Source organism: Chroicocephalus ridibundus, chromosome 1 (genome assembly GCF_963924245.1).
Source record: "Chroicocephalus ridibundus chromosome 1, bChrRid1.1, whole genome shotgun sequence".
NCBI lineage: Eukaryota > Metazoa > Chordata > Aves > Charadriiformes > Laridae > Chroicocephalus > Chroicocephalus ridibundus.
The window spans coordinates 87,835,934-87,860,436 of NC_086284.1; the positions used below are offsets into that span (position 1 = coordinate 87,835,934).

General features: G+C 39.7%; 1 protein-coding gene across 4 annotated transcripts in view; it reads right to left on the bottom strand.

Annotated features, from left to right (window-relative positions):
• SH3KBP1 (SH3 domain containing kinase binding protein 1) overlaps positions 1–24,503 on the bottom strand; it is a 231,854-nt gene that overhangs the window by 195,374 nt on the left and 11,977 nt on the right. For 2 of the 4 annotated variants that reach the window (XM_063342729.1, XM_063342739.1), the window contains exon 2: positions 9,444–9,601. In XM_063342729.1, coding sequence (XP_063198799.1) covers positions 9,444–9,601 — 158 coding nt within the window. Of the gene's footprint in view, positions 1–8,246; positions 8,523–9,443; positions 9,602–24,503 lie in introns of those variants that run through there. The other 2 variants (XM_063342720.1, XM_063342750.1) reach the window with 2 other exon arrangements.

Consider the following 24,503-nt stretch of genomic DNA (forward strand, 5'->3'; position numbering starts at 1 on the left):
TACTGAATCTTTACCTGTGACACCTTTTCACAAGTCCTGTTTATGTGCATTTCCCTGAGAGTAACAGGAATGCAAAACTTACTGCTTTGAGGTGAAGTTCAATAAAATGATGGTATCACTATAACAGCAGCACAGCAGTAACAATCTATTTCAAGTTCAGGTCTCCTCCTGTTAATATGTATCATGCTCCAATGATGCAAACTTCCCTTTTCTCCCAAGCAGTCTAACCAGCTAATATTAATTGGCCTTAACTAAAAATAATTGCCCGTAGCCAGTATTTATCTTTAATTTTGTTGCTTGTTGTCAGATCTGATGAGGGGATACTGACTCTGGGAGCCTAGTCAATTTTTCCAACAACGCAGTCTAGTAAGAGATAGTAATTAGCCTCTCCCTGCAAATCCTGTTTTTGCTTTATGAGTGCCTGAAAACATCAGTAGGAAACAAATACATCTGTTAGCACTCATTAGCAAATGCTGGTGGTGTTGGTTGTTAAAACTCAAATCCCATCTTCCCGTCTGTCCCTCCACATACATTCTTCACTGGCAGTAGCTCATTTTACTACAGACAGGCTCAAAGGCATGAACCAGAAAGTCTCCACTAATATAACCAGTCTTCAGATAAAAACCACTCTCTAACAAAACTTAATAAATATTTTCTCTCATTCTTTATAGTGCTCAGTTTCATGGAGCTGCAAACTGACAGCAGGAGAACATGGTCCAGAGACTGGAGAGGCAGGTTACCAACACATTACAAGTAACTCCAGGCATGAGCAAGGAAGCCCTGAAGGAGTTGTTCAACCCTGTAACTTGTACACCCAGTTTCAGCTTCATGAGAAAACAAAACCCACACAGAACTTGCCGGGTGGCCGAGTGGGAAGAGAAGGGCAGCTTCTAATGGAAATACGCACACCTTAAAGAACAAACTACTGGGGAGTACAGTATACTCACCTTAAAAGAGACCAAAAAAAAAAAAAAGTTCTCTAAATATCTGAATCCTCACTAAGGAAACAATGAAAAGGTAAAAATCCCAGCACAAAGAAATTGGGTCAATATTACAGAGCATCACTGCAAGGGTCACCAAGGTTCAGAAGGACCAGCAACACACATTCTACTTCTTTGTAAAAACTCTGTTTCAGATACAGAAGATTAGCATTATATAATTGCTTAATGAGGAAAAAAAAAAGGTTGAATTAATAAAGGATACCAGATAATATATTTCCTTTCTTTTTCTCTATTTTGTAAAATAAAAGTCCCTTTAAAAACAATTTCTGATACCTTAACTTGTATGTTCTGGTTTTAGACCTAGTGTCTGTTTCTGCATACCACACACATACATTACACATTCTACAACATGCATGTATATGTATTGCTGAAAACATTTTGAAAGGTATTATATTTTTTAAAAAGAGCTTTTATTTTACAGTTTAATGAGGCATTCCTCTCCCTCCAGTTACTCAAAATTTTCCTCTGATGTCCACCAGAGAGTTTGCCTAGATTCTTTAAAAATTTTTCACATCGTCTGAAAGGCTGCAGAAGTTCAAATGACCCACTAAAAACATGGTCTGATAATACAGAAATTGGGAAGTTTTCTACACAGAACCACAGAGCCATTAAGGCCTATGAAATGCTCAGTCCTAGAAGAATCAGTGCATGTAAGCAGTTGCATCCTCCTAGTCATTCCATCAACTTCAGTGAACTACTTGTACAGGGAAGTTCTTTCTATAGAATAGTTTTTAAAGGCTCTGCCCTTAGTTGTTCTTTTAAGGATGTTTCAAAGTACACATAATCTTTCCTTCTACAGGGAAAAAATACCAGCAATATCTTACAGCAAGCTATCACAAATCCCAACTCCTTCCAGTACTTTAGTTTAGCATTCTGTACATTCACAAAGCATCAGTAACAAACCAGTTCAGGGTTTTGAATTAACCATCATTATTTGTGACTATCTGTTCATGAGAACTGATCAACTTAAAATTCACAACCATAAGCCTTCGGGTGCTTTCAGTTTGAAACTACAGATCCCACAGAGTCAAAGAAAGGCAAACAGACAAAAGTACACCACAGAGCATTATGAATAGAAGGTCATGACTGAAGGTCACCAAATGAAGAACCTGTGTGGGGACAGAAGAAAACAACTGAGCATATGCCCTTTTGCACATGCACAACAGTACGTTTCAGGTAGTTCCACTTTTAAGTACTTTTTTCCATGAAACAAATTGTATAGAAAAAATGAAAGCAAAGCATTAAAAAAATTACTGAAAGATACATGGAGACATCTATGCAGTTTTTTGGTGGGTGAATTTTAGATTTTTTTTTTTATTCAAGATAGTTAACATGGTAGTTCTGAATTACAGGAATTTTTACGTCTATATTTCTCTAATTCAACCCCGGAAGGAGAATAACTCAGGTCATCTTACAAGGACTTTTAAATGAGGAATATGTTATATTTTGTCTTTGTGCTTGATACTACAATAAAATTGAGATATAGGACATTAGTGAAGGATGAAGAAAACACTAAGATTTACATCTTACCATCTTCTATTTATAGTTATTAGGTGTTCATCGGGCCACTGATTTGGCAATGGCTGACGACAGTGTATGAACCATGTCTCTACAGTGCCACAGACATGTAACGCAGTCCACATTACAGCAACACACAGTAAGATGGGCGGTCTGCTCACATCCTGGCAGGGTCCTGGAGCAGCGTGATAAGGAAGCTTGGGGCGAGGGGAAAATAAAACCACAAAACCCCTTAAAGCAACCAAAAAGCTAATAAACACAGGTGGCAAAAGGAAATCCGTGTGGCATGATGCTCTTGGCTCTAAGTAGGAAGAGAATCCTTTTCAGCCAAAAGGATAAAAAGGAGTTTAATTTGCTTTGTGCTATCAATTAATAAGTAAATACTGACAAATAATCAGACTGCCTAAACTGACCTAAGCGTATCTAAAAGGGAAACTAAGGCTTAGCTAAACCGGTTATCATGAACCAGCTAAAATAACAGCACTAACTTGTAACCATAAGAAATCATGGAAGTTATGAAACAAGTTTCTGTTTTAGAGACTGTTTCTGTTGGAAGGGTGTTTTTAATCAGGGTTTTTGATAATATAGGCCTTTAGCCTCTGGGAAGGCAAATGCAAGTTCTCTGGAAGAACGAGTACTAAATTAATCTTTCAAAGCGTCCCATGAGTCCCCATGCAGTGGGAAACAGAGAAATCAAAGTCTTGTGAAGCAGCACATACGTACGCTCAACACCTTGCACTGTCTTGAATGACCTGTGATACACTTATTGTTCTCAATATTCCCAGTCAAAAAAAAAAAAAAAGGCAAAAAAGGCAAAAAAAGCAATAAAAGCAGAAATCATTACCACCTTCTGTAAAGATGATAGGTTTGCCTTTTTCCTTCTCCCTGGGTGGGAGGTACCAATGTTATTTTTAAAAATGTATGCTCTACTTGTTTCTTCCCTTCATCCCTCACTACCTCCCATCGCAAACATTGGCACTAAGTATCTATCACTGAAGAAGAGTCTGAAGTCAGAGTGAGTAAATAACTCATCCTATTACATGCTGGTAGTTTACTTGCACCTTTGTCTTTTCCAAGGGTAACTGCATGACTACAGTGTCTATATATAAATAATAGTATATTTCATATGTCTGTAACAGAGCCAAAAAATGAGGATTAACAGACTCACATATACTCGTCTCTTTCCAACTCTGTAGAGAACAACATGTGCTGATCATAAACCTAAATGCTCTAATATACTCTGTCATGTTGTATTTTTACTAAAAGTTCCAGTGAAATTCTAGTACAGTAAATAATTAGGTGATAGCAGGAGGTGGGGGACCCTTTAAGGACTCTGTCTCCACCCTCAGCTTCCCAAATACTTCCCAAGAGATTCTAGCAGGGAATTGCAGCACTTACTGAATACAAAGATATCTAATTAGTCAAATACTACTTTCAATAGCAAATAATGCAAATAAGTTTACCATTCCAGTTGATATGCACTTTATAAAAGCATGAAAGCTGTTATATGAAAGGTGTTAAATGGTCTACACGTGATCCTTTAGAAAAACACACCTCTGTACAAAGAAGTAAAACCCAAGAACAACAAAGAAAACCCAAACAAATAAAAAAAATCAACACCATTAAACAACCTTCCCCCCCCCCCATATAATTACTGTTAATAAATCACTGTGATCAGGACAGGAACATTCAGAAGCAAACAGTATCACTAAATCATGAAAGCAGCAGTTAGAACAGCTAGTCTTAAAATCCTTGATATCTTTCTTTTTCCCACACGTCCCTCTTGGTCCCATCTTCATGCTTACTTAACGTTACTTAACATTTAAGTAATATAAACCGGTAGATGTAGTCAGGATACAGGCTGGATCATTCTAATGGAGTACATGGAACATTTGTCAGACTAAGCTTGAATGCAAGCACAACGCTTCACAATTACTAAATTATTAAATGCTATAGTTACACCACAGGCATCCAGAATACTGTTTCTCTTATACCATTTTTTGCAGACAAACATAAAAAACATCAAAATCAGATAATTTTTCCTAAAATTGAGGGAATCCATCTCAGGGCTATGTAATTAAATTGCAAGAAATGTGGAAATATCAACAAGTATTCTCAGGCTAGCTTCAAACAGCAGTGAGACTGAACTGCAATTCAGTTTCTAGTAGCTTGTGGTTTCTGTTACTGTGTTTTAAGAATTCTAGCAAGGTTATTGCTCCTGTGGGGAAAAATCAGATACAGAGCTGTACTCTCCGTAAATCCAAAACTGTAACAAATGTATTTTTTCAAGACATTTGTATGCAAATACTGCTAAGCACCTCTACCGATGGTAGAGAGAACCTACAGAGAACAGTTTCTCACAGCAGCCAGTTCCAACAGTAAAACAATTGCAAGAACAAGTGTAAAAACGAAATCAGACCAAAATACATGGATTACTAACATACCCACCCACGTATAAACAAGCTACAGAGAAAATAAAAACATCCGGAGCTTGGAAAGTTGCCAGGAAAAAAAAAAAAAAAAGAAAAAAAGAAACTGACTTCAGGGAAGAGAAAGTGTAAGGTCAGGACAGCTTCTCTTTGCCTCCCAACCTTTTAGGACTAGGTTAGAGAAACACCGTCAACCATCTAATCCTGCCAGTTCTATAAATCCTTACAAAAACTACTTTAAGAGGCTACTGCCAAAACCACATTGACTTCCCTGTGTAACACACAGTTCCAAATAATAATATATAAGTTCTGAAGAAACTGAAGCTGCTTTAAAGAATTATGATATTGCAGCTCCAAAGAAGTTATATCTTTGAAAAATATAACTTCCAGATAGCACATTAGGTCCTTGTTTCAATCTCTGATTTGGTCCTCTTCCTCCTCACGGCTTGGAGCCTCAGGAAGGGGAAAAAAAAAAAAAAGAAGTGTTTACTTTCCTTTTTAGCAAAAAATTATTATTTTTTTATTTATAATTTAAACAGCAGCATATTTTAAACAGAAATGCTCTTAAGAGTATTTTCTTACGAATACAAAAAACAAACTTGAACAAAAAGAGGAAATAACTGAATCTCCTTAGCATATCAGTTTATACTACCTACACTGAACTCTATCAGTGAAGCAATATTAAGTATATTTAAATAAGAATATTTCTTTTTATGTTTTTGTTTAAACATCAGCAACTACAATGCATATTAAAGAATAAAAGCCAATACATTTTGTTTTCAAGTTCTTAAATTTTCACCAGTTCTATCAAAATATAACGACCATTAAGCCACTGCCTTTTCACAAGGTTAGTTTTTACTAATAACTTGTTGCAATGTAAAGTACTAGTCACTAAAAGCTAATAGAAACCTTAACACCGAAGCTTAACATTACCATGTGTATACTGCATGACTGCCGCATGCATTTAAAACCCTATCCCTTTTGCATAGTTCATAAAACATTCACACGCTGGTTCCCACAAAACATCCAACAGCTGACAGCCCCAAACAGCAATCCTTCTTTCCTCTCTGTTTCCCTCTCCCACAGTAATCCCCCTCTCAAAGCCTGGCATCAAAACATATCCAACAAATCGATCACCACAAGACAGCCAACACCATGCTTGCCCCCATGACAAACATACGGGATCCATTCTCCTGACTGCAACGAGCATGACACCCTTTCCATTCAGCCGAGAGTATCACCAGTTCCCTGTGACTGGGAACGGGAAGGAGCCTCTGTCACTGCCGGGGAGGCTCACATCACTTCCAGGCCAAACACCCAGGGCAGCTACCTCACTGGGAGCTCCCCCACCTCCTCTGAAGCCAGATGAACAGATTCAGGCATGACATTATTTGTAATCGTGCCCTGGGCATCCAGGACGGCCCAGATTGCTGCTGCTGTTATACCCACAACTTGGAATAAGAAAATAATACTTATGGCTCTCATTCCCAAGAGGACATAACAGTTAGGATGCCACAATCTAAAACATTTCCTAAGAAAAAATACATAGACAATAGTCTAGTAAGATTTCCAACAAAGAAGCTTAGTAATTGATTTGCAAATGCCTGACAAATACGTAAAAAAACCCTGTAATAATTCACTGACCCATGAAGCAAGTTATCTTTTCAGGTACAGACAGAAATAACACTGCTTTCCCTAGTCTGCATGTAACTTCAGTGCCTCAGCAGATGCCACAACTTTCAGAAGTGGCTATTTAGTCACTTAATAGTATTCAGAGTACTTAGGATAACAGTGAAGGTGATAAGACCCTACAAGCAAAGGCAGACACAGCGGTATCAGAGAGTGTGGCAGCAAAGCAGGAGGGAAGGACAACAGAAGTTGGTCAGTTCTCCGACCTGATGGGTACCACGCAGCAGCCAGAGGGCCGGGGAAGCAGAAAGCACTGCAGGAACCAAAGTGTTCTGGGGAGACAGATAATATTCTCTTTCCCCTCCCAGGAGCCAAGCTACGGCTGTAAAGGGCCCCTGCATGTGCACAAGCAGTCTCATGGAAGATTTCAGGAAAGCACTGATAGGGATGGGTAAGGGGGCTCTAGGGTGTGTAACGAGCACAAGGGTCTCAGCAAGGAATCACCCTGCATTTCACTCACAACCCCCTGCAACCTCTGGCTGGTTGTGAAGATGAAAAACAAACAAACAAAACATGTAGAGAAGAAAATTACATGACAAGCAATAGATAAGGATCTCCACCATGTACCTATGATTCAGCATGAACATCCGTGACGTCCTACAACTAATTTGCACTATTTAAAGACTGTATTCCGCTTGTACAACAAGAAATCCAGGTTGCTGTTCTGCTGTTCTGACCTGAGGCAGCAGTACAGTTACACAGAGCCCCTGTTCTGTTTCACTGATTCTAAAACCCAAGCTACACACCACAATTTCAAAAATAACTACCGCCACACTTCTTGCTAATTTTAAAATGTTTACCTTCCCAATCCTGCTAGCAACATTGGCAAGTCCTCTACAGTACAAACAAGTCTGAAGGTTGCCACATGCAGCACGTTCAGCTTACCAGTAAAACACCACCCAATCCCACATAGAATTGGGTTTGTAAATTAAAACCGGCAAGGATGGCTCTCCACCACAGTTTCCTGCTTTCTGCATCTTCCTCTGCTATCAGCAAAATCTGTCTCAGATGCTGTCACACTTAAAAACACAGTTTTACACTGCAGAGCATGGTTAGACAAGGAATTTGTTAAAATAAGACCCAGAAGAAAAAAATAAAATCAAAAGTCTCCTGTCTGTCTCCTAATAGCATTTAAAAAAAAAACCCTAATACACTACATATCATCCACATTTACTTTATTTTCTGGTTATAAAAGTAAGGATTTTGGATTTCAAGTTGAAGTTTTGAAAGATACTGAAGATCAACTTTATACCATGCAAACAGACTACACTGCAATCACACCTACTACCTCCTCTTTTTCAACTGCATAACTGAGGAGTAAAACAGATAACCAGGAATTCTCCACTCATACTTCTATTTCTACGCTGAAAAATTGAAAGAAAACAGAAAAGATGACAACCAGATAAATATTTCTTACAATAAATTCAGCATCGCTATCTCTAAAAAAAGTAGATATCTACAAAGGCTGACACTAGTTAAGTCAGGTCTTAACAAAGGACCAAAGAATGTTCTTATATTTAGACAAACTTCTCCCGCAAAATCTTCCAAGTGACTATAGCTGCAGACTAATAGGCAGTGAAAACGGAAAGAGAAAAGAAATTTCAAATACCTTTTCTGTTACACCTTGCATATTGAACTGCAGAGCATAAGAAGGGTATGATTCTGTGGGGTTTTGTGTCTGTATGTATAAAATATATAAAATCCAGAGCGGTTGTTTTGCAGATTCAAGAACAGGAAGTACCTCTGATATAACTTCACAGTGAAAGTCCCCTGAAAAAAATAACTGCACATGTACTGCATACGTATCATTGCTACCTCCCCTTTCCTCTTTCCTGCTCACATCTGTCTTCAGACAATTCCTCTTCAATGGTCTCCTGATTTGCATTTATTCCATGAAATTTAAAACCACTTTTGCTACAGGCAACTCCAAATGTCTTTTCCACATCACAACCTAGTACTCCCTTGAAAAATATTTTTCTTATTTTCTTCAGTAACAATTTGTATTAATGTCTTTTCATAAACACTCCAATATATTGCATTTCCCTAATTTTTTCATTTCTGATTTGTACATCTTTCCTTCCAAACTCTTTTCTCTTCAAACTGCACTTTCAGAATCTATGCACACATTTTAACCAAGACCACTCAAGCCACTTTACTGTGTTAATTCAATGGTTTCAATTCAGCTCAAACATTCAATTTTTGCAAAATCCAACAGTTTCTTTGGAATGTTGTCATTAATTTATTCAAAAGAAAATCAAATAACAGGAAGGAAAAGCTATTTTCCATAAGAAATTATTCCCTCCACTTGCAGGCAGAATGCAAAGTACCTCAAGAATTTCATTAGTGATTTTTAGCTCTGAATAACTTTCTTGAGTAACTACTTTTACAACTAATTATGATAAGCAATGGGAATCTGGAGTTGCATTCAGCTCCTCCACTCATCTGTAGCATCCCTTTTTGCCTGCCTCTCAATTACCTTGCTGACACAACAGAATTGCAATGGGGCATGAAGTGATTGTCATGTAAGTTGTTCTAGAATAATCACTTTGCTCCCAGACCACATAGTCAAACACAATCACTGAACGGCAGAGAAACGTAGGGGTAGCTTTTATTTTCAGGATATCAAAAGTACATTGTCTTCACAAAGAAAGTAAAGTTTTCTTTGTAACATAGCCACAGTAGAACACTGTATTGCAATATATTATGGTTTTGGATATAAGAAACATAAAGGCTCATGTTTAGCATGAGCAGCACAGTACATAAAACGTAAACACACAACACAAGAACAGTTCCACTTTGTACTCACTCTTACAAAGTTGTCAGGGAACAAACCTCTTCTGCCTTTGAGCTGTCCTTCCCACCAGCCTCCATCATCTTTCTTGATATTGGTGATTATGTCACCTACAGCGATTGTCAGCTCATCATCATGTTGAGCTTTGTAGTCAAACTCCACTATCGCCTCCACTAAAAGAGAAACACAGATATACATAATTATTGACATTTAAGTTTCCATGCCTTTGAAAGGAATAAGAAAACACCAACCCAATTATATATTCTCAGTGAAAGTAATATATCCAGTTTAACCAACAGAGCACATAAAATGGGCATTATGTCATGCTAACATTTTGTGGGTAACTGCTACAGAAAGGACAAAGGTAAAAAAAAAAAAAAACCATCAAACACTAAAAAAAAAACAGGAATGTCCATCATGGTTAAGGCAACAACTGGTGTGCGTTTTTTTTTTTACTGTTTAAAGGAAATTAATTTAAGATACTTCAGCAGTATCTACTCTGGCAGCATTACAAAGTTTATTTTTATTTCTTGGACAACATTTTAGCTTTTGTTCATGGCACTTCTAAAGCATTTTATTTTCTGGAAGGTTCTCAGTGGTTTGGGATGCTTAATACATCACTATTAACCTAAAGAGTATTTAACAAGAATTTTTTGCATCATGCTGAGTTTCACTGTTGTTTATACAAAAATGAAAAGCTTTGCTGCGTTAACATGCTCTCGCAGGGTTTCACCAAAGGGAGAAAAATTTACTTTCACTTGCGATTATGTATCAAAGGATCTGAAAAAGAAATACTCCTACTGCTCTAATTGTCTGTTATCAGGCAGAGGTGTATTATACACTTGATGCCATTATATGGTGCATCTTTGTCTTTTCCTGGGAGGACTCTCCATCTCTTGAAACCATACACACAACAAAGTCCCTGTAGAGAATTAAGTCATGAAGACAGAAAAATTCCTCTGGAGGTTCAAAAATAATAGACTTGGGGTATTCAAATACGGAAGCCACAGTTACATTTAGTGGTTCATCAAATATCTACTAGAAGGAGCCCAATTGGCAAGGTCAAGAGTAGCCGTACTTGTAAAGCCTTACTCCTGTTTTCTTCATCGGAAAACCATACCCCAGGATGTTCCACCAAACGTTTAGCACTTCAGCCATTGAAATGGCAAAATAAGAACAGGAACAGGCATCTGCTTTCTGCACAAATGAATGTGCTATGTAAACCCTGCAAGATGTGGCCAGCAAACAGGCCATACAGCTCACAGAGCAAAGCTAACCATTATACCACAGACAGTAAAAAGGTTCTGCCTAAATAACAGAAGCCTTGAGGACTAAATTGAATTAAGTTGACAGGAAAGCACAGTTACTCCTTTCCACCCCCAAAATGTCACACTGACACAATGCTGAATATCTCCCTCCCTCCCCCAGTGCCTGCAAGTCATCACTAAAAGAATGTTATGACTTTCGGATACATCCCAGGCACAAGGCTACAGTTGATAATATTCATCTATTGCTTCTTCCGTGAAGCCCCAAAACATTATAAAACCAGTTCAGAAGAGGCCTGCTAAATTACATAATGAACAGCAAAAGAGAAACAGTGGCACCACACATCACAAGCTGACATGCAAACAGAACTTGAAAAATTTATCACTGAAACTTAAATGAAAAATCAGAATAATTCAGGCTCAGGACTTTGTCCACGTGGGTCTTGAAAACCTCCAAGATCAGAGGTAGGGCACGTAAAGCAATCTGCTCCACTGCTTGACTGGAGAAACATTTTCTCTCTACAGTCCATTGGAACCTTTCCTTTTTCAACTTAGATCTTGTCTTGTCTTGTCTTAGGTCTTGTCCCACCAGGCACTACTGTGAAGAGCTGTCTCAGCCTTCTTGATAACCTCCCTGTAGGTATTGTAAGGCTGCCATTAGTACCTCCTGTTTTCTCCAAGCTTGACAATCAGAGTTCCTCTAGTCTCAGGTCCCTCCACTCTTTAGCATGTCAACTGTTACACAAATTTCGTATCAGCCACAGACTAGAGGAGAGAGCACTCCACTGCCTTCTCCAGTAACTGACAAAAATGTTAAACAGAACAGGTCCCAGGACAGCCCCTGGTGGTACTCCATTTATTATCAGCTTGCAAGTAGAGTATACAATCCATTAGCCGCTACTCAAATCACACATTTGAGGTTGGAAGGCACCTCTGTAGACCACCTAGTCCAAACCTCCTTGATCAAAGCAGAGACAGCTAAAGCACAGGTTGCTCAGGGCCTTACACAGACAGGTTTTGCATATCTCTAAGGATGGAAATTCCAATGTTTGATCACCCTTAAAGTTCAAAAGGTTTTCCTATGTTTAAATGGATTTTCCTGTATTACAATCTGTGCCCATTGCCTCTCATCCTTTCACTATCAACTGCCAAATGGACTCTGGCTCCCCTTTCCTTACTCCACCACATCACATATTCAGACACATTGATAACATCACACTGACACTTCTCCAGGATAAACAGTCTCCCATCTCTCTCAGACTCTCCACAGATGCTCCAGTCCCTCAATCATCTTTATGGCCAATCATCTTTACACCCCTTAGCCAGACTTGCTCCAGTATCTCCATCTCTCTCTTGTACAGGAGAACCCAGAACTGGACAACGCACTCCAGGTGGGCCTCACCAGAAAGGAGAAGAGGAGAAGGATCACCTCTCTCCTCCTGCCAATCCTCTGCTAGGAAGTCAGAAGCTGCCTTTGCCACAAGCACACCTTGATGCCTTGCCACCTACTTGGTGTCTACCAGGATCCCTGGGGTCCTTCTCGACAAAACTGCTTTCCAGCCACTCAGCCTGGGGTTATTCCTCTCCAGGTGCAGGACTTGACATTTCCCTTTGTTCACGAGGATCCTCTCAACCCATTTCTCCAGCCTGTTGAGGCCTCTCTGAATGGCAGCACAACCCTCTGGCAAGTCAAACACTCTTCCCAGGTTTGCATCACCTGCAAACTTGCTGAGACTACACTCTACCCTATCATCCAGGTCATCAGTGAAGATGCTGAGCAGCACTGGCCCTATTATCCATCCCTGTCACACATTACCACTGACAGGCCTTCAGCTGGACCTCGTGCTGCTCATCACAACCCTTTCAGCCTGGCACTACAGACACTTTTCAGCCCATTGGCCTAGTCTGCACTTCATCAGTTTGACAGTGAGGATGACACTGGAGATATAGTGTCAAAAGCTTTGCAGAAGTCAATGTAATCAACATCCACTGCCCTCCCATCCTCCACCAATCAGTGATCTCATCATAGAAGGTTAACGGATTGCTCAGACATGACTGCCCCTTCATAAATCCATGCTGACTACTCCCAACCAGCTTCTTGTCCTTCATATGTTTGGAAATGGTTTCTAGGATTATTTGCTCCATCACCTTCCAAGGCATCAACATGAGGCTGGCCAGCCTGTCATTCTCAGCAAAAAGTATTCTTACTCTTCTTGATGACAGGAGTTACATTTGCTTTCTTCTAATTTTAAGGAACCTCTCCCTATCAGGATGATCTTTCAAAGACTACCAGGAGTGGTCTCCCAATATCAGTTAGCTCCCTCAGCACATACCCCATCAGGCCCATGGCTTTGCACAAGTCCGGTTTCTTTAAATATTCTCTAACCCGATTCTCCTCCGCACAGGAGTCTCCCTTGCCCTGCACTTTCCCACTGGTTTCAGGGGCCTGGGATTGCTGAAGGCCAGTATTACTATTAAAGACAGAGGTGAGTAAGGTGTTAAGCACCTCTGTGACAAGGCCCTCATTCCCATTCAGCAGCAGGCCCACACTTTTCCCAGTCGTCTTCTTGCTGCTCATGTGCCCCTAGAAACCTATCTTGTTGTTTTTCACATCTTTGCTGGTTTCGTCTGGGATAAAGTTAATTTTTTTCATAGCAGCCCACATGGTGCTATGTTTTGGATTTGTGACCAAAACCGTGTTGATAACACAGGGATGTTTTAGCTATTGCTGAAGGGTGCTTACACAGCCTCAAGGCCTTTTCTGTTTCTCACACTGCCCTAACAGTGAGTAGGCTGGGGGGGCAAAAGAAGTTAGGAGGGGACACAGGCAGGACAGCTGACCCCAACTGATCAAAAGGATATTCCATACTACATGATGTTGTGCTCATCAATAAAAGCTGAGGGGAAGGAGGAGGAATGAGGGTATATTTGTAGTTACAGCATTTGTCTTCCCAAGTCACAGTCATGTTTGACGAAGCCCTACTTTCCAGAAGATGGCTAAACATCTGCCTGCCAATGGAAAATAGTGAATGAATTCCTTATTTTGTTTTGCTTGCACACTGACCATTTGCTTTACCTATTAAACTACCTTTATCTCAACCCACGAGTTTTCTGACTTCTATCCTTTCAACTCACTTCCCTGTCCCACTGTGGGGGAGTGAGCGAGCAGCTGTGTGGGGCTGAGATGCCCACTGAGGTTAACCGACAAGAACATCCCTCACCACATTCAACTCCAGGTGGGTCTTGGCTTTCCTAACCCCATCCTTGCACACACAGACATTCTCTCTACCTTCATCCCAGGTCACTTCTCTCCACTTTCACCTCCTGTACTCTTTCTTGTTATGTTTGATTTTTGTCAGGAGCTCCTTGTTCATCCATGAAGGCATCCTAACACATCTGCTTGTTTTCCTGCTTATCAGGATGGACCACTATTGAGCTTGGAGGAGGTGATCACTGAAAACCAACCAGACACAATTGTCTCCAGTGGGATTCTTCCAAGCAGATCCCTGAACAGGCCAAAGTCAGATTTCTTCAAGCTGGCGGTGGTGGATGTCTCTATAAACCCCCTTCTCACAGATCCTGAATTTTACCATCTCATGGTCAGTGCAGCCAAGGCTGCCCTCAGCCTTCAGATCCCCAGACAGTTCTGCCTTGTTTGCAAGTATGAGAACCAGCAGTCAATACACTACAGAAACCTCCTGGACTGCTCATACCAGGGCATATGCAAATTACCTCACCCCTCCGGTAGATATCAGGGTGGCTGAAATTTTTAAATTCCCCATGAGAGCCAGGACCTGCCGATGTGAGCCTTATTCCAGCTGTCTGAAGAAGGCCCCATCAACTACTTCTTCCTGGTTAGGTGGTTTTTAGAGACATCCACCACCACAGCATCCACATTGGTCTCCCCTCTAACTCTAACCCATAGACTGTCAGGTGGTTCATCATCTGGCCCACAGCAGAGCTCCATGCTTTTCAGCTTCTCTGCTGCTTAAAGAGTAACTTCCCCTTCCTTGCTTTCCTAGCCTGTCCTTCCCAAAGAACCCGTATCCATCTATTGCAGCACTCCAGTCATGTGGGCTATCCCATCATATCTTCATGATCCCAACAAAATCATAACTCTGCATCTGCATACAGACACATAATTCCTCTTCTTTGCACGCCACGCTGTATGCATGAGAGCACAGACATATCACAGAGGCAACCAGCAATGCTGATTTCCCAGAAAGAGTACAAGAGTTTTCCCTGTAATTCTGAAAGGCATTTCCTTGTTTATATGGATATGCTTGGGAAGGGTCCCCTTCAGTCCTGTTTTGTTGATTACAAGGTCCCTACTGTTTGCATCACCCCTCACATTTTGTTTGCCAGACTGGTCTACCACTTCCTCATAAGACTGTTGGTCATCCTCTTCCTCCCCCATCATTACTGGTTTAAAGCTCTCCTCACCTGGTTGCCCAGCCTGTTAGCAAAGACGCCTTTGCCCCATTTAGTCAGGTGGATCCCATCTTTTCCAAGCAATCCTCAAAGAGGGTCCCATGATCATAAAACTAAAACTCTGCTGCTGACACCAGTTATGCAACCAATTCTTACCCATAGGATCTATCCACTTCCCTCTCACGGAAAGGATCAAGGAGAAAACCACACAGGCTCCCATGCCCTTGACCATCACACGAGAGCCATAGAGTAACAACTGATACTTTCCAGACCACTCCTGGCAATATCATTGAAGCTACATGGAAGAGCAGCAGGAAGTAGTAGTCTGAGGGCCAGACAAGCCTTCGCAGTCTTTCCACAGTGTTCCAGATCCAAGTCCCTGGCAAGCAACAAGCCTCCCTAGATGACAGGTCAGGTCAGCAGATGGGAGTCTCCATGTCCCACAGCAGGGAATTTCCCTACTATTATCACTTGCTACTTTGTCCTGGTGCTCCTGCATGGCTCAGATTTAGCAAGCTTGGGTGCTTCACTGGATGGAGCACACAGACCCTTATCACCTGCAGGAGCACTGAATCTGTTCTGTAATTGCAGATCTTGAAGTGGAGCAGGAGCTTCGCTCCTGGTGTCAGAAGTTAGAAAACTTCAGGCTTCCAGACCTGCCATTCTGGGAGTCTCCAATCCCACCCCAAGAGGCACAAACTCTGCCTGCCCTTCATTCAGGAAAGTTAGGGGTTTGGGCTTTTGAAGCCTCAGGGGCTTGGAGAAGATCTGGAAGGCTCAACCCTTTGAGCTCAACCATCCAACCAATTTTTAAACTCACCTAGTTGCCCTGCAGCTTATCACCACAACTAGCAAGCCATTCCACACCACCTTTGGCGGAGTTTCTGGACCCCTTCTGTAGCAACTGCTACATAAACTAGAGAATCTGTTGAACTATCCATTCCAGTTCAGAAAAAATAATTATTTTTTTTAAAAAAGAAGATATATTTATAAAATATGAACTAAAATTACAAAAAATAGGATCAACATTATCCACATATGTATACTTTATGCCAGAGCAACCAATAAATTTGGTTCAGAAGTTGTATTTACACAATAGCTCTCCAAAGACTACTGGATTCAGGCAGCAGCACCAAGGTACACATACTACTTTAAGTCTGGTACCAACGAAAATTTTTATCTCCACAGAACACACCAGCACTCAGGCTCAAAAAAGGCAAAATTCAGACTATTTAGCAGGCTATTTCAAATTTGGTTGAGCCCCAAGAAAGACCTTTTGAGAGCAAGGCCCCGTATCCTTAATTTTTAAGCAGCCTACTAGGATGCGCTTGCTCGCAGGACTCACAGCTTATACACTGCTTTTTGTATGTGCCAAGTCATTTCTCCTCCCTACTTCGGAAGCTTTTAAATCCTATTGTCATTTTGCTGTGGATGCAATTACACACTGCTTTGCTCTGAGTTGTCCCTAAGCAGACAGGAGGTGGTTAGAGAGCTGGAAGATGGCATCGGAGCAGGGATTCGGGTTGGCTCCAACTACCGATTCTTCAAACACTCCTCAACATTCAGACTGCAGCAAGACATACCGAAGGAAGGCAAATAGCTCTCCCACTCTCTAGTCTCATGTTTTAAGAGAGTTGTAGTATCTGTTGCTGTGCTTGCAGTTTTCCCCTAAGAAGGCTGTAAAGCTGACAGGATTCTTGATCATTTCGTTCTCTTATTAATTACGTTCTCTCTCTTATAAGGAGAGACCAGAAGGTAAGACAGGGCTGTTGATTTGACTCTACAGCTGCTTGGGTAGGCTGGCGGCACTGGAGTTATCTTCCTGAAGTTTGTCCGCCTTGCACTAATTCATATACAGACAGCTGCAGCTGTTCAACCACTTTTGTTTTACTGGAAGTTTAATTAAACAAACAAAAAACCCCTTTACTGTGCAGGCTCTTCTCTGTCTATAAAAGTTTCTACTTATTAAAAACCACATATAAATATTTTTAAAAGCTGTCTCCTCTCAGAGAATTTGATTACTGTAACATAAGTGTGTGTAAGCTGTCAGAGACATATGAGTCACCAAAAATGGACCACACAATCAAGATGTTTATAACCTCTTCAAGAGAAACCAAGAGCACAGTTTAGAAAGAGGAATAAGAGCACACCTAACAAACATGCAGATTGTGACAAACTGATGGGAAGGTACTTCTGAGGTCTCTCAAAATTCTCATTTATCACACTACTGAAGCTTGCAGAGCATATGACAGCCTAAAAGTGCTTTATAATTTATAGGTCCATGCAGTTGCAGTTTTTAAATCAAGCTCATTTTCTAAAGCATGCTAAACCATGCCACATTCTCAAACTGTGTTTTGAAAAATTCATTCTGCCAGTCAAACTTAATTTTTTTTGTTTCTTTTTGAGGTGAAATTTTGTCTTCATGGGAGCTGGATTGATACTGGAGACAACACTGATCCAGATATGCTAAGAAAAAAGCAGATCTGAGTTTTGCTCCATATCTACAAGTACAACATATCTCATTCCTGAAGTGCTGTGCTAGATTTCTCCTCAGGAACTGGACTGAAACAGTGTCCCAGTTTGCACAATGATTCATGATGTAAGAAAACACACCGTGGACAGTGAGCTCAAACTAATTTTATTTGTTAAGCAACAAAGGCTGGTCTTAGGCCCAGCTCTGCCAAGGTAAACAGCTTGTTACATTAATAGCCAAAACCCAAATCCCTTTTAAGCCAAAAGCAAAATAAAATGGTAAAACTGGGGCAGACAGATCTGGCTTATCTTTTTGGTGCATTTTTCTTTGAAATATTGTACCCCATGATGCCTGAAAGTCAAACCTGCGCTATTAGAATCTTTCTGTTGAAAGATGGCATTTTTCACGTTAGGAATGAAATCCAATATCAAAAGCTATTCAAGTTATTTTGATCTAAACGGGGAATGTGCATTCCCATGCCAACACAATCAGCTATTCCTAGCCTTATATTACCATCAATCCAAATTGTAACATAAAAACTCACGAAACAGAATCAAAGCTAGTTACCAACCCTGCTGGAGACTGGCACAGTACAACTCATTACTGCAATGTCAGGGACAAACATTTTTTTAATTTAATGCTTATTGGTTCGGCTTAAAATACAAAATTTGAAATGTTAATGCTATGAATCAGGAATTGAAATGTAACCTCTCAGCTATATTTAAAATAAGCATATCTGGATAAAAACCCGTTGATTAAAAGTTTAACTATTCCCACCTTTCGTTTCTCAAATTAGTCCTACATACACACATAAAATGATTTTATTGACAATTACAAACATTTTTCCTATTGATTAGTTTGTTTCCTTGCCACATTTTAAATTAGAAGTAAAATCTGATCTCTTAAAACTGACCTGTTCAGAATAAGCATTTCTTTAATAATGCTACCAATATTTGAAGACAGAAGTGCCTCAGTTTATGCTGCTTTCAATTACTGTACAGTGTCTTTTCAAGCAAGAAATTAATCAAGAAAAGAAACAGAAATTTGCTACTGTGCAACAAAAACTACATTATTAAATCAGCTTCTGGTGACATCTGAAGTGTGTAGGCACAATGGAAATGTTATTAACATCTTTGGCACTATTCCACCCAAATAAGAGCATCCATATGGCAACACCACCTTCTGCAGCAGTATGATTTTACACCCAAATGCAGACCTTAAAACCAGTGTATACAGTTAGACATGGCACAATCAAAGAGTTAAGGGCTTCTCTACTGTAAGTTTTATGTTTTCACTTTTGTTAGTCACTCAGCTTCACGTGAATGATAAACACGGTGCATTGGCTTACCCAAAAAAACAGAACTGAAACTAGACAAGCTACCTTCAAATATTCTACACTAAATCTTTAAATTAAAGTTCAAATTACATTTCCTCAGAAGAGAGTGCAACAGAGCTTTTCTCTTTTGCATAAAGATAACTGTTCAGAAGTAACAAAGACTAACAGCATGAACAGGCATCACACAACAATCCTACTCTTATGTCGCACCCTGCATAAGCCTCTACAGGAAGGTCTCAGTGACTACAGTAGGCTTCATGTTCTCTACCACCTACAGTAAATTGATCAATTATCAAAACCTAATAATCAAGAAATTGGAATGTGTTGCCCTTCTGTTACACCATATTTCTCTTATAAAACGGTTACAAGGCTTCATTTGGTAGCAAGTGTGCTGTTCTGTTTGAGAGACCTATGTACAAACTCATGAACGTAGTACACTTTTAGTGCTTATGGGCATACCTTAAAAAAAATAAATTAATCAGTATGTTTGCTATACAACAGGTTGCCATAAAACTCTTAGAAAAACATTAGGAGCCAATAGGAGGGAAAAACAGGACGTTTTATTAGACCAAGTGACAAAGCATGACTTACATTCTGAACTCAAATTAAAAATACAAAACCAAAACCCAAACTACACTACATTCAATAGTGCTGGTTTCCTAACCTAGGAAGGCTAGGAGGGTTAGGTCTGGATGGCCAGAAGGCCTGAAGATCAAACATGACCTACAAGGCCATTGTTTTCTGGACTCTAGTAACACTGAGCAGCTGGCAGGCCAATAATATGTGGGATGCCATGGGACAAATATGGTTGAGGGAAGAGAAGGAAGACAGATTCATATAAGGTCTGGCAGGATTTACTACAGATGGCACAGCACTGACGAAAGAGAAATGCAGCGGTGTAACCACTGAACGCCCATCTGGAACTCCAGAAGACCATCCTATCCAAAACCATCACAGCTATTGCAGGCATCATGTTGTAACTTCTCTATGATTATGATAATTAAATGCTTGTTAGCATCTGGGAAGGAAGAAGAGTTCAGATGGAGCTCTTCTACCAGAGAACAAAATAATCTGTAGTTTCTAAAGACTCAACTCTCTAAATGTCATTACGTTTTGTGATTCTAGATGAAGGAGCTACTGAATAGCCCTTTGAGGCATCACTACCAAAATGGAAATGCCCGTTGCCAAGTGCTACATCTGAAATGGACAGAAAAATCCATTTAATAATAATAAACAACTACTAACTTTACAGGTTAAATGTAGATTGCAACTGGGATTTTTAAGAAAGCTTGAGCACTTAGTTTTGTAGCACATCTGAGGCAGAAAATATTAACTTAGACATTTTAAATCTCCTTGATTGCAAGCAATTATCGAAGAACTGTAATTTTCATGAAAAATAAAAATTCCAAATTTTGTTCATTTTTTAACATTTTTTCTTGTGCGACACTTACTATCAGGAATAATACTGTCTGCTAAAAGTATTTGCAAGGATTCAGCTTCATGAAAAAGAAAAGGTCAAGGAGGAAGAAAAACCAGTATCAGACAGAAAACCTGTACTATTCAGTCTTCAGCAGGTTAAATCCATGCTGCATAATAAACAGCAACTCCTCTGCTAAAACAACAGCTTTCAGTTTACATTATATTTTCCTATTTCCCCTTTGAAAACAATGGGGGGGGGGGGGGGGGGAGACAAAGGTCACAGCCCTAGAATAGTATCTTCACTGAATCACTCCGTCAAAGAGCAGCGCAGTCACAGAAAGGGCCACCTAAATCATACTGCACATGGACCTTTTTATGTTACAGTCCCAGTCCCCTCCCACAGGCCACAAACACTCTGCACCCAGCCTGCACCCTCATTGGAAACATAGTAGGCAGCGACAGAGCACAGAGGAGCTGTGCAGAGGACCCCAACCAAAACCTAATTTGCAGGACAGAGTGAACACTTGGCCTAGGGCTGTCCTGATGTGACTCTTCTCTGGGCGGCAGCAGAGCTGAAGACACTCCAGCTGACATAAAGCCTGAACTGTCCTCCAGGAAAAGAGGATAGCTAGTTTTCTTTTTTTTCAACGAGGGATCGGTATGCTTGATTCCAGCTTTTAAAAAACACAAACACCAAGTTATTCTAGTGGAATTTACCCAGCAGGACAAGAAATACCTTATATTCCAGCTAAGGCATTTGGTAGGACCACAATTCATTGCAAAAATCTCACATTTACAGTTAGGTAAATAAAGAACAACAGTAAATTAGTGTGTTGTATTTCTGTATATATATGAGGCGCTTCCAAATAACATATGCGTCTCATAGCAATTCTGTGGTAAACAACTTCAGGCCGGTACTTCTAATAAGCATTATGAATTTGTTCAGCTTTTCTTAGGCCTGTCACAGTAGTTGCCTCTCACTGAATTTATTATGTCACACTCATATCTCTGATACAAACCTTTTAAGCAATATGCCAAAGCACATCTGACCATCAGAGATGATCACGCACACACAATTACTGAGTAAGCAAGGAAAGAGAAGATCATGGTAGTTCTAAATGGCAGCAGTTAAATCTGTATTCTTAAAGGCTCCCTTATATACCACTTTGTATTCAACAATACATGTTAGATTTTATTGGGCCAGGTCTCCTTAACCCTTTTGAAAGAGCAAGATTGCATAGATAACCTTCATCACTCACGTGGCTGGCAACCTAGGAAGCACTTGTATTCCACGAATTAATTCATCTTTTCCTGCAGGGCAAAGTGGTCCTTCTGCCTTGGACAAAAAACTGCTTGTAATTCAGAGATTACTGTAATTCACTGGTTCTATCAACCAAAGGACCTCTCAAATACAGCAGATGCTCCCAGTATACAGTGTTCACAAACAAACTTACTTTTGATTCACATTGTCATCAAGTTCATAGAAGACGTGCATTGTGTTAACCTGTAACTGAAGTAATACAGTGCCTCTTTCTTAGAAGCAAAATTATCTAGAGAGTTGGTTCACTTGTTTTAACATTGTTCTTCCCCTCAGATACTAACGTACACAAGAAGCCATCCAGAAGAAATGGAAGACATTAGATTCAGAGGGAAACATTTAATGTTATCGTCTTAACATGAGTTCCTGCTTCCTCCAGCATCCATAAAAATAATTCAAAGTTCTGAAAAGTATAAAGGATTATACTCATTTGTGGGATAAATAGGAAAGGAGAAGAGGACTGTTAACTTACGCTAAGCAAACAAAGACAAATAGTTCCCATTTGACAAACTATATATTCATAAAAACTTGTTAGTAATGCTACTCCTGCAGTTTCTAAATCACATTCTCCGACAACTGAGAAGCTAGGAAGGATATTAGTTACTTCTTCAGAACAAAAAGGAGAAATATTACTTACAGATAAATATAGCTAGAACTATATATAAAATTACCATTTGGCTAAACTCATGAGAATTGCTACCAAATGAATGTATCAACATAAAAAGGAAGCAGGATAAAAGAGCTGATGCCATGAAAATAACTGCTATTTAAGATTACTCATAAGTACTAGTCTAGTACAATGACACATGATTCTAGTCCCAAAGTTGTCTGGACAGTATTCGTAGATACTGATAGATACACACTCACCTAGAAGGTAAAATAAGAAAAAAAAAAAAAAAAAAAAAAAAAAAGGAAAGCCAGGGAACAATTACCTTTTCAGTTATATGATGTAGCATCATTTAACTCTCAGAAACATGAGAAGAGGTTGTGGTCAACAATTTGTTCACAATCTTCATATTGTGTACTGCATAGGATTTAATCTTTAAAACTTCAGAGCTTCTAGAACAGTAACATTCACCTAGTCTCACTAAAATCAGGCTTGAAGCATGTGTGTAATTATGAATATGGTCTCAGATGAGCTTGGAGGATTTCACTATAGATGCCTAAGCTGTTACTATCACCACTCATCTTTGCCAAAAGTAGCAACCCCTTTGTACAGGAGGAGGATGGAGAGAATACGACACACTCCTCTGCATCTTAGCCACATTTGCTTGCGGTATTGATGAAGATGGGTTTACATTAACTGCAAAATGGTGCCCAGATACATCCTGTTGTGGTATTCCTGCTGTTGGAAGTGGCAATTTCTGCAAGAAGAGATTGCTGGCAGCAACAGTTTGATGCAGCCAAAATCCTCGGACTGTGTTACAGCCCTTTGCTATGTAATGCCAACTGCAGATAAACATGGTGTCTTAAAGTGATTTTAAAGCTATGTTGTTTTCCCTCAGTTTCATGGAATTCTGTTATTTTTAAGACAGCAGTTGCAAAATATTTACACCGGCAGCAGCTCTTGTGATTGGACCTGTCAAATGTTAAGACTACAAACCAGTGCCAGGTTTTAACTGATGCATTACTAACTGTCACAAAAAGATGTGTTGTACAACAGTGAGAACCTGGACTTAATGTGGAAGAGAAATAAACAGCTTTTTTTCTTTTTTTTCCTCTAACCCTCTTTTACATAAACCCAAGCATTTCAATCTACAAAACCTTGCATTCAGAGGAAGGTCAGGCCTAGTATGGAACTCCTCAGCAGTTTCATAATTTATAAATCAAATGAAAGGACACTTACTGTTGTGCTTCCCCATACAACAGAATGTCAGGCATTACAGAAGCTATAGAAACTGCGTGCGTGCTGGGGCTCATAGCTCTAAGTACAAGAAATCAGACCATAGGTAATTCGCATTTCACCACTACGGTCCAACACAAGACTTACATGCCAACATTAAACCTTCTCCACTAACCTTTACATCATACTGAGAAACAGCCAAAACCGACCTGAGATGTTAAAAAAACCCCTTAACTTGCTCAATTATGTGAGCAACAATGGAAGGCTGGGTAGGAGTGTTTGGAGAAAGGACACATTTGATTAAAATAACACCTTTACCACCCACCAATATCATATTTTTGCTTGATTAATAATGAAGTCTCATAAGATTGCTGTTTATAATTCTTAGCAACTTGTCTTTTTACTTCGGGTTCCTTTATTCTCCTTCAACTGTGGTAAGAGCAATAGCGCTGAAAAAACCCTTCTGTTTTAGAAACAGAAATTACTGCATATGAAGATTCACAAGTTCCAGACAACCTTTGGGCAAATAAAATTAACTATCATATCAGATAACATGTGTTGACCCTGTGCACTAAAAAGCTTTCAAATTTCAATTTTAGAATTCAGGATGCAATTTTGGAGAAATAAGTTTTAGACGGTATCTTTAATGCCTCTGTTTTCTCAGCTAAAATCAGTTCTGCGGATAATTTCTTCTGAATGTCACAATAAATGGAATTCATAAAACAGCATACCTTTTTTTGCTCTTATGAACAAAAATGTTCAACAGCTTCTCTGTTTTGCTTTCATGATGGTTTTCAAAATCCCATGTGTCAACTAGGCCTAAGCAAGGAGGCACTTCCATTAACATTTATTTTCATTTCCTCTTAGAGAAATTCCCTGGATTTTGAACAAGGCAAAGCCTTTCAGAAAGCAGAGGTTATGCTGTGAGTAGAAGACACAGCTCTTCTAACAAGTATCTCTGGTAGCAGGTAAAAGAACTCCAGAAGTCTC